At 41.4% G+C, this 15,820-nt stretch overlaps 1 protein-coding gene across 2 annotated transcripts in view; it reads right to left on the bottom strand.

Moving 5' to 3' along the window:
• Positions 1-6,701: 6,701 nt before the first annotated feature.
• Positions 6,702-15,820, bottom strand: part of LOC140740297 (uncharacterized) — a 406,935-nt gene continuing 397,816 nt past the window's right edge. For both annotated transcript variants that reach the window (XM_073069447.1, XM_073069446.1), the window contains one exon: positions 6,702-13,902. In XM_073069447.1, coding sequence (XP_072925548.1) covers positions 13,756-13,902 — 147 coding nt within the window. In that variant the 3' untranslated portion in view covers positions 6,702-13,755. The remainder of the gene's footprint in view (positions 13,903-15,820) is intronic.

The raw sequence follows: 15,820 nt of genomic DNA on the forward strand, positions 1-15,820 counted from the left end.
TCATCTCGGTCCTAAAAGGCTTCCCCTTTATCCTTAAACTGTGACCCCTCGTTCTGGACTTCCCCAACATCGGAAACAATCTTCTTGCATCTAGCCTGTCTAATCCCTTTAGAATTTTATACGTTTCAATAAGATCCCCCCTCAATCTTCTAAATTCCAGTGAATATAAGCCTAATCGATCCAGTCTTTCTTCATATGAAAGTCCTGCCATCCCAGGAATCAATCTGGTGAACCTTCTCTGTACTCCCTCTATGGCAAGAATGTCTTTCCTCAGATTAGGGGACCAAAACTGCACACAATATTCTAGGTGCGGTCTCACCATGGCCTTGTACAATTGCAGTAGAACCACCCTGCTCCTGTACTCAAATTCTTTTGCTATGAATGCCAACATACCATTTGCCTTTTTCATTGCCTGCTGTACCTGCATGCCCACCTTCAATGACTAGTGTACAATGACACCCAGGTCTCGTTGCATCTCCCCTTTTCCTAATCGGCCACCGTTCAGACAATAATCTGTTTTCCTGTTCTTGCAACCAAAGTGGATAACCTCACATTTATCCACATTAAATTGCATCTGCCATGAATTTGCCCACTCACCCAACCTATCCAAGTCACCCTGCATCCTCTTAGCATCCTCCTCACAGCTAACACCACCGCCCAGCTTCATGTCATCCGCAAACTTAGAGATGCTGCATTTAATTCCCTCATCTAAATCATTAATATATATTGTAAACAACTGGGGTCCCAGCACTGAGCCTTGCATTACCCCACTGGTCACTGCCTGCCATTCTGAAAAGGTCCCGTTTACTCCCACTCTTTGCTTCCTGTCTGCCAACCAATTCTCTATCCACATCAATACCATACACCCAAAACCGTGTGCTTTAAGTTTGCACACTAATCTCCTGTGTGGGACCTTGTCAAAAGCCTTTTGAAAATCTAAATATACCACATCCACTGGCTCTCCCCTATCCACTCTACTAGTTACATCTTCAAAAAATTTTATAAAATTCGTCAGACATGATTTTCCTTTCACAAATCCATGCTGACTTTGTCCGATGATTTCACCTCTTCCCAAATGTGCTGTTATCACATCTTTGATAACCGACTCTAGCAAATTTCCCCACCACCGATGTCAGACTAACCGGTCTATAATTCCCCGGTTTCTCTCTCCCTCCTTTTTTAAAAAGTGGGGTTACATTAGCCACCCTCCAATCCCCAGGAACTAATCCAGAATCTCAGGAGTTTTGAAAACTTATCACTAATGCATCCACTATTTCTTCGGCTACTTCCTTAAGCACTCTGGGATGCAGACCATCTGGCCCTGGAGATTTATCTGCCTTTAATCCCTTCAATTTACCTAACACCACTTCCCTACTAACATGTATTTCTCTCAGTTACTCCATCTCACTAGACCCTCGGTCCCTTACTATTTCCGGAAGATTATTTACGTCCTCCTTAGTGAAGACAGAACCAAAGTAGTTATTCAATTGGTCTGCCATGTCTTTGTTCCCTATGATTAATTCACCTGTTTCTGACTGTAAAGGACCTACATTTGTCTTGACCAATCTTTTTCTTTTCACGTATCTATAAAAGCTTTTAAAGTCAGTTTTTAAGTTCCCTGCCAGCTTTCTCTCATAATCATTTTTCCCTTTCCTAATTAAGCCCTTTGTCCTCCTCTGCTCCTCTCTGAATTTCTCCCAGTCCTCAAGTGTGCCACTTTTTTTTTGCTTATTTATATGTTTCTTCTTTGGACTTGATACTATCCCTAATTTCCCTTGTCAGCCACGGGTGCACTACCTTCCCTGGTTTATTCTTTTTCCAAACTGGGATGAACAATTGTTGTAGTTCATCCATGCGATCTTTAAATGCTTGCCATTGCATATCCACCGTCAACCCTTTAAGTATCATTTGCCAGTCTATCTTAGCTAATTCACGTCTCATACCTTCAAAGTTACCCTTCTTCAAGTTCAGAACCTTTGTTTCTGAATTAACTATGTCAGTCTCCATCTTAATGAAGAATTCCACCATATTATGGTCACTCTTACCCAAGGGGCCTTGCACGCCAAGATTGCTAACTAACCCTTCCTCATTGCTCAATACCCCATCTAGAATGGCCTGCTCTCTAGTTGGTTCCTCAACATGTTGGTTCAGAAAACCATCCCGCATACATTCCAAGAAATCCTCTTCCTCAGCACCCTTACCAATTTGGTTCACCCAATCTATATGTAGATTGAAGTCATCCATTATCACTACTATAACTATTATAAGATGGTGGTCAAGGCTTCATAGCTATGGGCCAAAGTGCTGGCAACAGGAATTAGTGTAGATAATAATTTGTGGTCAGCTTACACATGATGCACTGAAAGGCCTGCTTCTGTGCTGTATGTGTCTTTAACTCCCCTGCTCCTTGAATTAAAGTGACAGGGTTTTCTGCATCTGCCAAAGAACACCATGGTTTTAATGCCTTATCTAAAGACAGCACTACTAATACTCCTGCTCTCTCTTGGCACTACATCAGAGCTGGTTTAGATTGTGTCCTCAAATTTCTGGAGCAAGACTTGAACCAACAGCTTTCTGACATAGAGGCCAGTGTTGCAGGCAACTGATCCATGAAGAGGGAAGGAATAAAATTAAGGGATTATCAACAAAGTGACAGAATTATACCTGCTTAAGATTTTCCTCTGCGTTCAAAGTTTGCAGTGGGTTGTAGACTCAGCCAGCTCCATCATAGGCACAATCATCAAGGCCATCTTCACAAGGCAGTTCCTGAAAAACCAGTGTGCGTTATTAAGGATTCTCACCACCAATAGACATAACCTTTTCTCATTATTCCCATTAGGGAGGAGGTACAGGAGTTTGAAGAACCTGAGTGTTTTAGGAATGGCTTCTACCCCTCCACCATCAAATTTCTGTACAGTCCATGAACCCATGAACATTACCTCGTTATTCCTCTTTTGCACTCTTTATATTTGCAACTTCCGGCAACTTTTGTGTCTTACATTTTCTGCTGCAGAATACCAAGTTCAACCCGGAGAAGTGTGAGGTGGTACACTTTGGAAGGACAAACTCCAAGGCAGAGTACAAAGTAAATGGCAGGATACTTGGTAGTGTGGAGGAGCAGAGGGATCTGGGGGTGCATGTCCACAGATCCCTGAAAGTTGCCTCACAGGTAGATAGGGTAGTTAAGAAAGCTTATGGGGTGTTAGCTTTCATAAGTCGAGGGATAGAGTTTAAGGGATGCAATGTAATGATGCAGCTCTATAAAACTCTAGTTAGGCCACACTTGGAGTATTGTGTCCAGTTCTGGTCGCCTCAGTATAGGAAGGATGTGGAAGCATTGGAAAGGGTACAGAGGAGATTTACCAGGATGCTGCCTGGTTTAGAGAGTATTGATTATGATCAGAGATTAAGGGGGCTAGGGCTTTACTCTTTGGAGAGAAGGAAGATGAGAGGAGACATGATAGAGGTGTACAAGATATTAAGAGGAATAGACAGAGTGAACAGCCAGCACCTCTTTCCCAGGGCACCACTGCTCAGTACAAGAGGACATGGCTTTAAGGTTAGAGGAGGGAAGTTCAAGGGGGATACTAGAGGAAGGTTTTTCACTCAGAGAGTGGTTGGTGCGTGGAATGCACTGCCTGAGTTGGTGGTGGAGGCAGATACACTAGTGAAGTTTAAGAGACTACTAAACAGGTATATGGAGGAATTTAAGGTGGGGGGTTGTATGGGAGGCAGGGTTTGTGGGTTGGCACAACATTGTGGGCCAAAGGGCCTGTAATGTGCTGTACTATTCTAATTCTAACAACATGATTTCATGACCCAGTCGTAATAAACTTGATTCTGATCTACAGTAACCCTCAGAATTTTGCAAGTGAAATTATTGATTGCTTCATCAAAGGAGGTAGGGTTATATTTCTCAAATAGTATTGGATTTGACCCCTATCATTAATAGAACTATTAAGACCATAAGATATATGAGCAGAATTAGGCCATTCAGTCTATTGAGTCTGCTCCGCCATTCCATCAAGGCTGATCTCAGATCCCACTCAACCCCATACATCTGCCTTCTTGCCATGTCCTTTGATGCCCTGATCAATAGGCAAACTATCAACTTCCACCTTAAGTATACCAACAGACTTGGCCTCCACTGCAATCTGTGGCAGAGCATTCCACAGATTCACTAAAAAATTCCTCCTTACTTCTGTTCTAAATGGTTACCCCCCCCCCCCCAATTTTGAGGCTGTCCACTCTAGTTCTGGTACCCCCACCACAGGAAACATCCTTTCCACATCCACCTTATCGAGTCCTTTCAACATTTGGTAGGTTTTAATGAGATCCCCCATTCTTCTAAATTCCAGAGAGTACAGGCCCAAAATTGCCAAACTTTCCTCATATTTCCTCTTCATTCCCAGAATCATCATCGTGAACCTCCTCTGGACTCTGTCCAATGACAATACATCTTTTCTGAGATATGGGGCCCAAAACTGTAGACAATACTCAAGTGTGGCCTGACCAGTGTCTTATAAAGGCTCAGCATTATCTCTTTGCTTTTATATTCCATTCCCCTTTAAATAACTGCCAACATTTGCCTTCTTTACCACATACTCAACCTGTAAATCAACCTTCTGGGAGTTCTGCACCTTCTTCCCATTTAGATAATAGTCCATACTATCGTTCCTTTTACCAAAATCCCACAACTGACACCCAGAACAGAACACTAGCTTAGTAAACATACCCCGTTATCACAACATTTAAATAAGAAATAAGGAATAAACTTACTCACTTACCTTGCCTCCACCTGTTCTCGCTGATGTACTGTTGAGCCAAAGCCTTACTACTCTGCCTCAGACTACTCCAACGACAACCACTCTGCTAGGCGGTGCCCCTCTTTTATAGACAGAGAGGCTAGGCTTTTAAAGACCTTCGCTGAACCTGCACGGGAACACTTCTATTGCATCTGCGCAGTACTCCAATCAATTGTATAAGATGTAGTGTATTTTTTACCTTGTACCTTAACCTACGTGCAGGTAGACAAAGCCAGCATTTTCTTTGCCACAGCAATGCTATATTTGGCATTCTGCTATTGCTTTTCCCTTGTACTACCTCAATGCACTGACATGGTGAAATGATCTGTGTAGATGGCAAGCAAAACACAGTTTGCACTGTTCCTTGGTAAATGATAAACCAATTCACCAATTAATTTATACTCTGTATGGTAGAGGTCATGAGTTTTTGAGGTACTATTCAAGTAACCTTGGCTATATCTAAAAAGCTGTTAACCTGACTTCTGAAGAAGGGTCTCAGACCAAAACGTCAACTTTTTATTCATTTCCATAGATGTTGCCTGACCTTCTGAGTTCCTCCAGCATTTTATGTGTGTTACTTTGGACTAACAGCATTTGCAGACTTCCTCGTGCTAATTTGACATTTTGTTGATAATTGGATACAAACACTGTGACCTTTTCTCTCAATTTATTTTCAAAGAGTCCCAGATTTAATAAACTGTCCCTGTTCTGATCCGATTTATCAATCTGTAGTGGCACAAAATGAAGCCATTTGACCCTCTACAGCAATATATTCAGATCATTACCCCACCACACAACAAGATACTTGCCTTCATCTACTGATCCCATTCCTATTGGATTGACTTGGTGTCAACCAGCTTCAGAGAGCCAACTTCGGATCATTACAACACAAAAAAGACTTCTCATATCTTCCTCTGTCATGTTAGAGTCAGCATGATGGTGAAAGAGCAGCAACTGCCTCACCAGCCCAATAACCCTGCTCTCTGTAGACATTTTTGCCCATCTACTGCAAACCCACTTGCCCACATGAGGACAGGAAGAGACAGTAAAGTTTCAATGAGCTCTTCGCTTCTTGCTTCCTGTGGAGTTGTTTCAGTTCCAATCAATCTTCTACATCCAGCAGGGAGGAGGCTGAAGGTGCAAATTCATCTTTTAGGAACCACTTCTTCCCCTCTACCATCAGCTTTCTAAACAGTCCATGAACCTGTGGACAGTATTGCTGTTTTTCTTTTGTACTATATTTTTATTAGTGGCTGTTATGTCTTGTACTGTACTGCTGTCATAAAACATAGTAATTGTATTTTAACTTGAAATTGTAAATAGTTTTGTGAGCACCTGTGTATTGTATGTATTTTTGTTAGTGAATAAACTCCACCACCCAGGTTAAGCTCTCCTCTTGCTGCTGCCATCAGGTAGAAGGTATAAGACCCCTCAGGACTCACACCATCGAGTTCAAGAACAGCTATTACCCCTCAACCATCTGGCTCTTGAACAAAAGGGGATAACTACACTCACTTGCCCTATCATTGAAATGTTCCCGCAAACAATGATCTCACTTTAAGGATTCTTTCTCATTACCTCATGCTCATGTTATTTATTTATATTTGCATTTGCACAGTTTGCTGTCTTCTGCACTCTGGTTGATCTTTCATTGATCGTGTTAGAGTTACTGTTCTATAGATTTACTGAGTATGCCTGCAGGAAAATGAATCTCAGGGTTGTACATGGTGACATGTATGTACTTTGATAATAAAAATTACTTTGAACTTTTAACTTTTGTACATTTGTAAAGAAATAACACTTTCATGGCATATGTTGGTGATACTAAATCTGATTCTGATTCAGTTCTCCCTCCTCCATTCATCTTGTGAAAGAAACAGCATTCTAGGACGCAAATTGGTTGCAATTTGTTTTTAATTTTGTGACTAAATTTACATATTTTTCCTGAATATCTTTTTTTTTTAATATGCTGCAGACCTTATCGCAAAACAACCTGTGTTCAATCAGTGCTTGACGTTTCAATGTACATATCTCACATGTCATAATACAGAGGGCCAGTTCATGAAAGCACCACAGAGATTTAGCACCATGACATCACTGAGGTGGGGTACAAAGGGTGACCCAACCGGAAATCCAGAAGAATACAACTGTTCCTTAAGGCAGGATTCTGAGCCTGGTGAGCTATGCTGTGGGTTTTAGCTTCAATGTCGAGCCATGCAAATGTGCAAGGGGTTTACTGCCAAGGCTAGATTTGACCTTCTAATCCAATGATATTCTCAAAGGATGGAGTGAATAATGGTTCTTACTCCAACCCCATTGCTCCCATTCTCCTTTGTCCAATGGTATTGAGGTCTTTTCTATTCCCCCCAACCCAAGATAAGCAAAATTTAAGTCTCTTTATAGTGACATTCCGGTCTCATGAATCATGGGGTTGGGTCTCAAAAAAAGTGCGGATGAATATACAGTATTAAATTGTCTTTTAAACTTCCATTCAAAGTTGGTTCATCCCCCCTGCTTAATTTCAGTTGCATACCTCAAATTATACCTTTAAATAAAACTCTGCCCCTTCCTGTGATGTCTGCATTTCTGGCTCCAGTGCATGTACAGCATATCACACCTGTTTTGTTTTAACTTGGCCCTTGATTAGGTTGCAATGTACGGGTCTGGGCAGATTTAACACAGCAGAGACAATATATGAATACTCCGAACTTACTGATACAAAATAGAAATTGCCCGCACCCTATAAGTGAGCTAACTATATGTTAGACAGTATGGAAAAATATTCAGAGGTATTCCTGCTTATCATTTCTCCTCCCCTATAAAACAACCAAAGTATATAGATTAAACACATTACAGAAGTCTCTTGCAGCATGCAGCAGGTTACAGAATGGCATAGGATATAGTGGCAGGTTTATATACAGTAGCATTCAGGGTGAGGAAGAAATTCCCTTTAATTTTGGGTTTTTGAACCTCAAAGATCAGTAGCTCCATAATCTTAAAAGTGCACCTACACAAATGTTCTGATTCATGCAATGCACTATTTGAAAACTCTCTCTGGCACCAAGCCAATTGTTAAAAGTGGGTAAGAACATTGGAAGAAAAGAGTGAGGTTTAGAGAGAGAATGGTGGTTCAGGCTGATACATTAGGGATATTTAAGAGACTCTACGATAGGCACATGGATAAAAGAAAGATGGGGGGCTCTGTGGGAGGGAAGAATTAGATTGATTTTGGAATAGTTTATAGGGTTGGTACGGCATCATGGGCTGAAGCGCCTATACTGTGTTGTACTGTTTAATGTTCTAATGACCGAACAACCAGGACCATCAGCTCACTACTTGGTGGGGTGAAGGGAGCTGGGAAAATGGGGGTGTGCATGAGGCCAGGGGAAGGCTGGAGGAGGCTATAGAGGGTTGGAAGTTTTATGTTTCAACTTTCAGCATCAGGATGAGGACTGAGGAGCAGGTGGAGACACAACAGACACCAAGGACTGCAATCTGGAGCAACAAGCTGCAGGAGGGACTCCGTGGGTCAGGCAGCTTCTGTGGATGGAGATGGACATGAACATTTTGGGTACTGTCTAGATGACAGAGAAGTACCTGGAGAGAAGATACAACTGGCAGAGTTCTGGTAAGTCAATATCAAGGATGGGAGGTCAGACACTCCTTTGCAATGTTCCCCTTCACTCACTTCTTTGTAGGGTGACTAATGGTGAGCGCATAGGGTGAGAGAGGAAAGGACCAATGAGATTGGTCTTTAATGAATTTCCATTGGCTCAATTGGCCCAAAAGCCTTCTCCTCCACAACACCTGTTTTGGTGTAAAATAACCAACTGGGAAGCTGGAGTCCATTGTCATGATGAAAAACGTCAATGATTTTGCACACTCCCCCACCCTCCCAAAAAAATAAGGAAGGCAATGTTCAAAGGAGGTTCCATTTAAATTGCAGCTTTCCATGGTCTTGTTGCATATCGTGGTAGAGGTTGAAATATTTAATGGGAACCTCAGGTAGAACTTCTTCACTCAGAGGATAGTGAGAGTGTTGAACATGCTGGCAGTTGAAGTGGTGGATGTGATTTCAACATTTAAGAGAACTTTGGATAGGTACACAGTATAGAGGGCTATGGTCTGAGTGCAGGTCGATGGGACTAGGAAGAATAACAGTTTGGCATGGACTATGACTGGCGGAAGGGTCTGTTCCTGTGCTGTAGCACTCTATGATTGTGTGTGTGTGTGTGTGTGTGTGTGTGTGTGTGTGTGTGTGTGTGTGTGTGTGTGTGTGTGTGTGTGTGTGTGTGTGTGTGTGTGTGTGTGTGTGTGTGTGTGTGTGTGTGTGTGTGTGTGTGTGTGTGTGTGTGTATATAGAGAGCAGAACACTGAGTTTATTCTCTCTCTCTCTCTCTCCCTCCCCCAGAGATAGCTTACAGCTATGGGATTTTTTTTTATATAGCATCTTAGGTGAACTTTGCATCCCAGCCATCAAGGTAGTTGGCTTACGAAAATGGGTAAGGTAAGTAATCAAGAGAACAGGTTTCAAGGCAGACAATATCTAAATAGCCCGAGGCTACTGATCTTAAATATTAATGTGAATTTCTAGCTCTGGCCCTTGGCTTAATAGATCAAATCCATTTTTAAAACAAAATTACTTATGTACACAAAGGCATCTTAAACCAAAATAAATTATGCCAACATTCAATTCAAGAAGCATCTAAAAATAACACAACTCCATAAATTATCTTTGCAACAAAAAACAGTTAAGCAACACAGTTTAATACAGTTTTGGTATATTGTGATTAGCACCATTTAAAATCTACTCCACTTTTGTTGTAAGAAGAATCACCATATCACAGTATGACCAAGAGGAATTGGAGGAAATATCGAGAATATTGGCTTACATTGACCTGTTTGTCCAAACAGCTAAAATGGCCTTTCTATACAAACTCATAATCTCAAGTTAGGACCTTGATATGTGATAAACTTGTACAATTTTGAGTCCTCTGATGAGACCAAAGGAATAAATTTGAATGCCTTTCCTTTAAGGAAACTTTCAATTACTGAACAGCAGGCCGAGATATAGGTAGAACCTGGTGAGCCTGTGTGTTCATTTTTGAGTTTTCAGTTTTCCAATGAGGCACTACATCCAGTGCTGTGGGCTTGGAGATTCAAATAATGTTTCTTCCTCTCTTCCTCTAACACAGAGGGGGAGATTCCCTCCAATTCTAGTAGATATAGGCAGTTAAAAAAAAATCCTGACTTATGACCTCAGCCTCAAAGATCAGCTACAGGTCCATTGCAAAATTTTCCGTCACAGGGTGTGGGCACTGTTGACATTGTCAGTGTATGATGCCAATACAACAAACTGATATTGCAAACACCCAGTAGGTCAGGCTGACAGAGGGGTGCTCTCGGGAGAAACTTTGACACGCAGTAGACAGCAGATGTTTGGAATTCTCTACCCCACGGGGCTGTGCAGTTTAGTTAGTGGTAAACGAGATTGACATGTTTTTGGGTGTTAGAGTAATTAGTTTCAGGGAAAGGGTAAGAAGCTGGCATTTAAGGTGCAAGCTATGATCTTGTGGAGGTATAGGTGCTGCAAGGGTAAAACATGCCACTCCTGAAGGTTACGCCACCCTGAATGAATAATTACCTACATAAGGCATGGCCAACAGACAACAGAAACAATGCAATTGTGCTAGAGGCCATGCAAAGGAAATTTACAAGAAAAATATCCCAACTGTAAGACTGCAGCTGTGAAGAAAGACTGTATAAATAAGTATCATTTCTTTTGAACAGGGTGATAAAGGTGAGATAAAATTATGAGGGGTAGTTACATTGAATAGGAAGGCCCCACTTCCCTCAGTCAAAGCCTGAGGAATATTGGTTTAAAGTGGTTCTTGTAAGGGTAAAAGGGGAGTGGAGGTAAGTATTTTTCACTCATAGGGTGGGTAGGGGATGGGGGGGATCCGACTGCTCCACAGGGTGATGTAAGCAGAAACCCTTCATTCCATTTAGCTGTGTACAGTCAGACTCAGAGCCTGTGGTGGCTGGTAGCATTACACCTTCTACCCTAGACTAGAGGCTTTCTCTTTTGGAAACATTCTGTGTCTCCAACTCCGGCATTTGGACACAAAGCTGGAGATGGACAGCGGAATTACCTGAACAGAGAGAAACAAGAGACAGCAGATACTGGAAGTCTGAAGCAACATACAAAGGCACTGCAAGAACTCAATGGGTCAGGCAGCATCTTTGGAGGGAAATGGACAGTTGACATTGTAGGTAAGACCTGTCATTGTTGGATGCTGCCTGACCCACTCAGTTTCTCCAATGTTTAATAGGTTTTTAGACAATTATCTCATAGGTAGCTTATATTTTCCAGAAATCTATTCAATGAATTAAACTCTTATCAGCCTCATGTGGAACACAGCCTCATGTCTCTGGACTGTTGTGTTGTAACTTAACCTTTCCTGCCCTATCTTTTTGTAATATAAACCATCATCTGATCTCACTGTACGTGTGGTATAGACATCACTGGCATCAGACCCCATGTAGATCTGATCCTAGTTGGAATGGTTCATCTCATGAGTCTGACTGTCTCACGGGAGATGGGCCAGTATTATCAAAGTATGAAGCTGGCAGATACAGAAACAACCATCCTACTTACGGAAGTGTTTGTTATACAATTGAAATCCTCAACAGGTCACTCCAACCCACTGCCAACTGTTTTACATGACACCTGCCTTTCAAGGAGTGTTATTGGTACAGCTAGAGTGCATTCGACTGACATCCTGTGTTACAGAAGAGCTGCTTACAGTTGAAAGCTCATTCTTTATCCTAGTACAGAGTGATGCAGCAACAGAAGGCCACTTGTGCCAGCCCCATATAAGTACCATCTAATTAAAGTCAGATTTATGCAGCATGGAAAAAGGCTCTTTGGGCCAATTCATTCGTGCCAACAAAGTTGCTCGTTTCCCTGCCTTTTTGCAGGATTTCTGGTCATTTTCACTCATTCTGATACTGAACCAGTTCCCTTTGCAAATTACTGTCGGTTGCCACCCTTCCAGTCAGGGCATTATAACTTTGAACAAAGAAAGCAAATCTTCATTTCTTCCTTTTCCTTTCTCTCATCAGGAAGACACCATGAATAGTGGACTGAGAGGAAGACAAGGTCAATTTCTAATGAGACCAGGAATGATGGGGTTCAGAGATGCAGCAATTGACTGTATTTATACTGATGCAGGGAAACATCTCTTTAAATAACATTTAGCACAAGTTAAAGCTAAATTGCAAGTAAAGGTTAGGTGCAGAATTTTGCAGAGAATTACTTTATCTCTTGTGTTTCTGATTAGCTAGACACTGGTCCTGGGAGAATGGTCAAGGTTGACGCTCAAGGCCTCTAGTGGCAGTAACGGATACTTGGAGAAAGTCCTTTTTTAACCACAGCATTTATTTTGATTGTTTGATTTGGAATGTGTGTGAGGCACTACTTCAGAATCTCCACTCCACTGAAGTTAATCAAACTAAACTTCAGAAGAAGAACATAAGCTGGTTTATAATGTTAGTTTTACCCTTGTGACTAACAGTAAATTTCACGTAACGTACCATTCTGAATAATGGCTGCATCTTACAGGACTATGCCAAACTCCAACTGCAAATTGTGAGTTTTGTCGGGAACATAGACATTTAAGTTGAAAAAGTCATGTACGTCCAAGTGGAAGGAGTGACCAAAAGTTTGAAAATGTAACAGATTCATTGTGGGGAGAATGTCTGCACTGATGAGAAAAAACACTCAACCCAACTTCACTTCTAGTGCTCTTACCTCTGCTGACACATTTAACTTGAAGAAAAAGTGGAATGGGACCTTCAGAAAATTGTCTGAGATAGCACAGGGACACACAAGGAGGTGTGTGGTGACTCAGAACGAGTCTACTTTCTGTAGAAATGGGGGAACCAAAGCTCTATTGCAAACATCATGAGCAACCAATGGAGCATCGGATGACGTCTAGAAACCTGTCACATCAGAACTAAATCACATATTCCCCTTTGCTCTGCTGGCCTGTGGGCACAAGGTAATCTAGCATTTCATGGACTTGTGAGTGCTTGAATGGATGGGATGAATATGTTTCATCAAAGAGCCTTTGATAAAGCTTCAGGGAGCAATGAACAAGTCTTTTCTTTTTGTTCACAGTTGCCACTTTTTATCCTTCCAGCTTCAAAAGGTAGATAAGAACAAAGCACATGTGGTCCAGGCCAGACAGATTTCCTTACCTGAAGCCAGATGGGCCTTATAGCAATACAAAGTTCTTGAAAATGATAGAAGATTTTGTTTCTTACAAATTTATTTATTGCCTCAAATGGATTTCAACCCATATTTCTGGATCAATAGTCTTATAGACACCGGTCAAGTACCATAACTATTATGCTGCTATACCTCAACAATATACAAGGAACTCTGAACATTGGAGAAGGAGTCTATACAACGTATATCATTTGATATTCTGTTTTCTTCTTTCCCAAGACTGCAGAGTAAAGCTACGAGTATCTCTAGATCCCAACGTCCACAGTTTAATATTTCAAAGATCAATGTCCACATGTAAAAGAGTTAAGCTAATGGCCAAATCTTGCTAGAGGAAGAACTCTTTGTGACAGGAAGATATTCGGTGTTCAAGGCCTCTTGGGGTGTTAAAGGGTATTTGGAGGAAGACCCTCATTGCTGATGGACACGGAATTGGGAAAATCCCATTTATGTCAATCGTTGACTTGGCCTCTTCACAGGTCATAACATTTTGGCCCTACAAGGGCAGCAATTATTTATTGTTACTCATACACAATAAAAAAAAAATACCCCATCTGTAGCGTGGTTAATAAAGACACAATAGACAACAAAGAGAATGTGCATTTTGCATAATGAAAGGAAAGGGATGAAAGGCTGGGCCCAAAGTTTGTTTCCTGAGGTTTAGCTGTTGAAACACACCGGGCCAACCTCAAACCCAAACTTCTGCTGATGCTCGCCAAAATCGGTCACGGCCACGTCCTTGATGGGCAGGTCAACAACTCGCGGAGAGTCAATCTGTAGGATTGTTTGTTCAGAACCTTTCCTCAGCTGCAAAGCAAGGGGAGGAGAGCAGTGAAGGAAGGGAAATGTCAAACAAAGCCAAAGCCATTTACCTGGCGAGTTGTGTCCTCTTCTCCCCGCCAGTCTCCAATAAAGTATCATGAGCTCCTTCAATTACAACAATGAAGCTGATCTGCACTAAACGTATTGGATGTGGGATTCTGAAATCCTTCTTTGAACTAATTCCATAACCTGCAGACTAACTTTCAAGGACTCTACAACTCATGCTTTTAGTGCTATGTATCTATCGATCTACTTGAACATTGGTTGTTTGCTAGGCTTTGTGTATAGATTTCCATTGATACTGTTGTATTTCTTTGTGTTTTGTGAATGCCTGCAAGAAATAAATCTCAAGGTAGTATATGGTGACATATACATACTCCGATAATAAATTTACTTTGAAGTACCATTCATTTTCTCTGCAACTGTAACACTATATTTTACATTCTGTATTAGGTTTTCCTTTGTCCTATTTCAATGTACTGATGTGATGTCGTCTCTGGGTGATATTTGGTACATGTAATAAAAATACACCAATTATAATTACCTAGGTTCAATTTTTACAAGCTCCCTTTCTCAGAGCCAACCCAGAAATCACAATCTACTGTACAAAAGTCTGACTAGTCCAATATAAATTATTGTCAAATGTATTCACATTTCCAGTCATCCCTTCATTCTCCTCCTTTCTGTTTGAAATGGCTCTGATAATCTTCAATGCTACTAATTCCTTTTTCATTATTTTATATTATTTCATTTCGATCTGGTTGCTTTTGACATTTTGAGCAATCAATCAAGGGCTCCTCTTTTTGATCCTGGAGGGTTGACAACTGCCAGGATGCATCAATATTCCTAACCATCATTGTTTTGGCACTAAACCTGGACCCTTGTGTCATTGGCAATATCTTCTTCACTGTGGCATGGTAGATCCTACATGATCCTATTTGTCTGGGAGCCAAGACAGTGATGTTTGAGGCCAGCTATAATTCTGTATTCCACAACAGTTGAGGCCTATCCTGCAGTGAGCTGGCTTTGGTCTTGCTATGGTATGATTGACTGACACTTCTACCAAGTGCTGACATGCCTTAAAACCTGACACTCCAAGCCCTGGGGGGGAAAAAAAGATGTTACAGGTATTCACCAGGTCAGGCAGCATCTGTGGAACTATTCTGCCTCATCTCATTGATCTGTACCTGCGTCATAACCCTCCATACCCCTCCCATCCATGCAGTTATCCAAACGTCTTTTAAAATATTCAAATTGAACCCACATTTGCCACTTTCACTGGCAGCTCATTCCACGCTTTCACCACCCTCTGAGTGAAGCGGTAAACAGTTCATCTTAATCCATAACCTCTGGTTCTATTCTCATCCATCCTCAGTTCATTTATCTTATCTATACCCCAACTGGATTCATCTACCATATCTTCCTTCATTCTCCTACATTCTAGGGTATGAAGACTTAACCTATTCAACCTTTTCCTCAGGTCCTGAAGACCCAACATCATCCTTCATTGATATCCATTCTTCAATAAAGGAGGTTGTATTGTAAAAATGTAAAATAATTTTCATTCATGTCATGCATTTAGTGAATCAGGATACCAAAAGCAATGTATAATCATATAACCATAAAACAATTACAGCACGGAAACAGGCCATCTCGGCCCTTCTAATAATCCGTGCCGAACACTTACTCTCATCTAGTCCCACTGACTCGCATTCAGCCCATAACCCTCCATTCCTTTCCTGTCCATATACCTATCCAATTTTACTTTAAGTGACAATACTGAACCTGCCTCTACCATTTCTACTGGAAGCTTGTTCCACACAGCTACCACTCTCTGAGTAAAGAAATTCCCCCTTGGGTTACCCTTAAACTTTTGCCCCCTAACTTTCAACTCATGTCCTCT

Source organism: Hemitrygon akajei, chromosome 16, assembly GCF_048418815.1.
Source record: "Hemitrygon akajei chromosome 16, sHemAka1.3, whole genome shotgun sequence".
In the NCBI taxonomy this organism is placed as follows: domain Eukaryota; kingdom Metazoa; phylum Chordata; class Chondrichthyes; order Myliobatiformes; family Dasyatidae; genus Hemitrygon; species Hemitrygon akajei.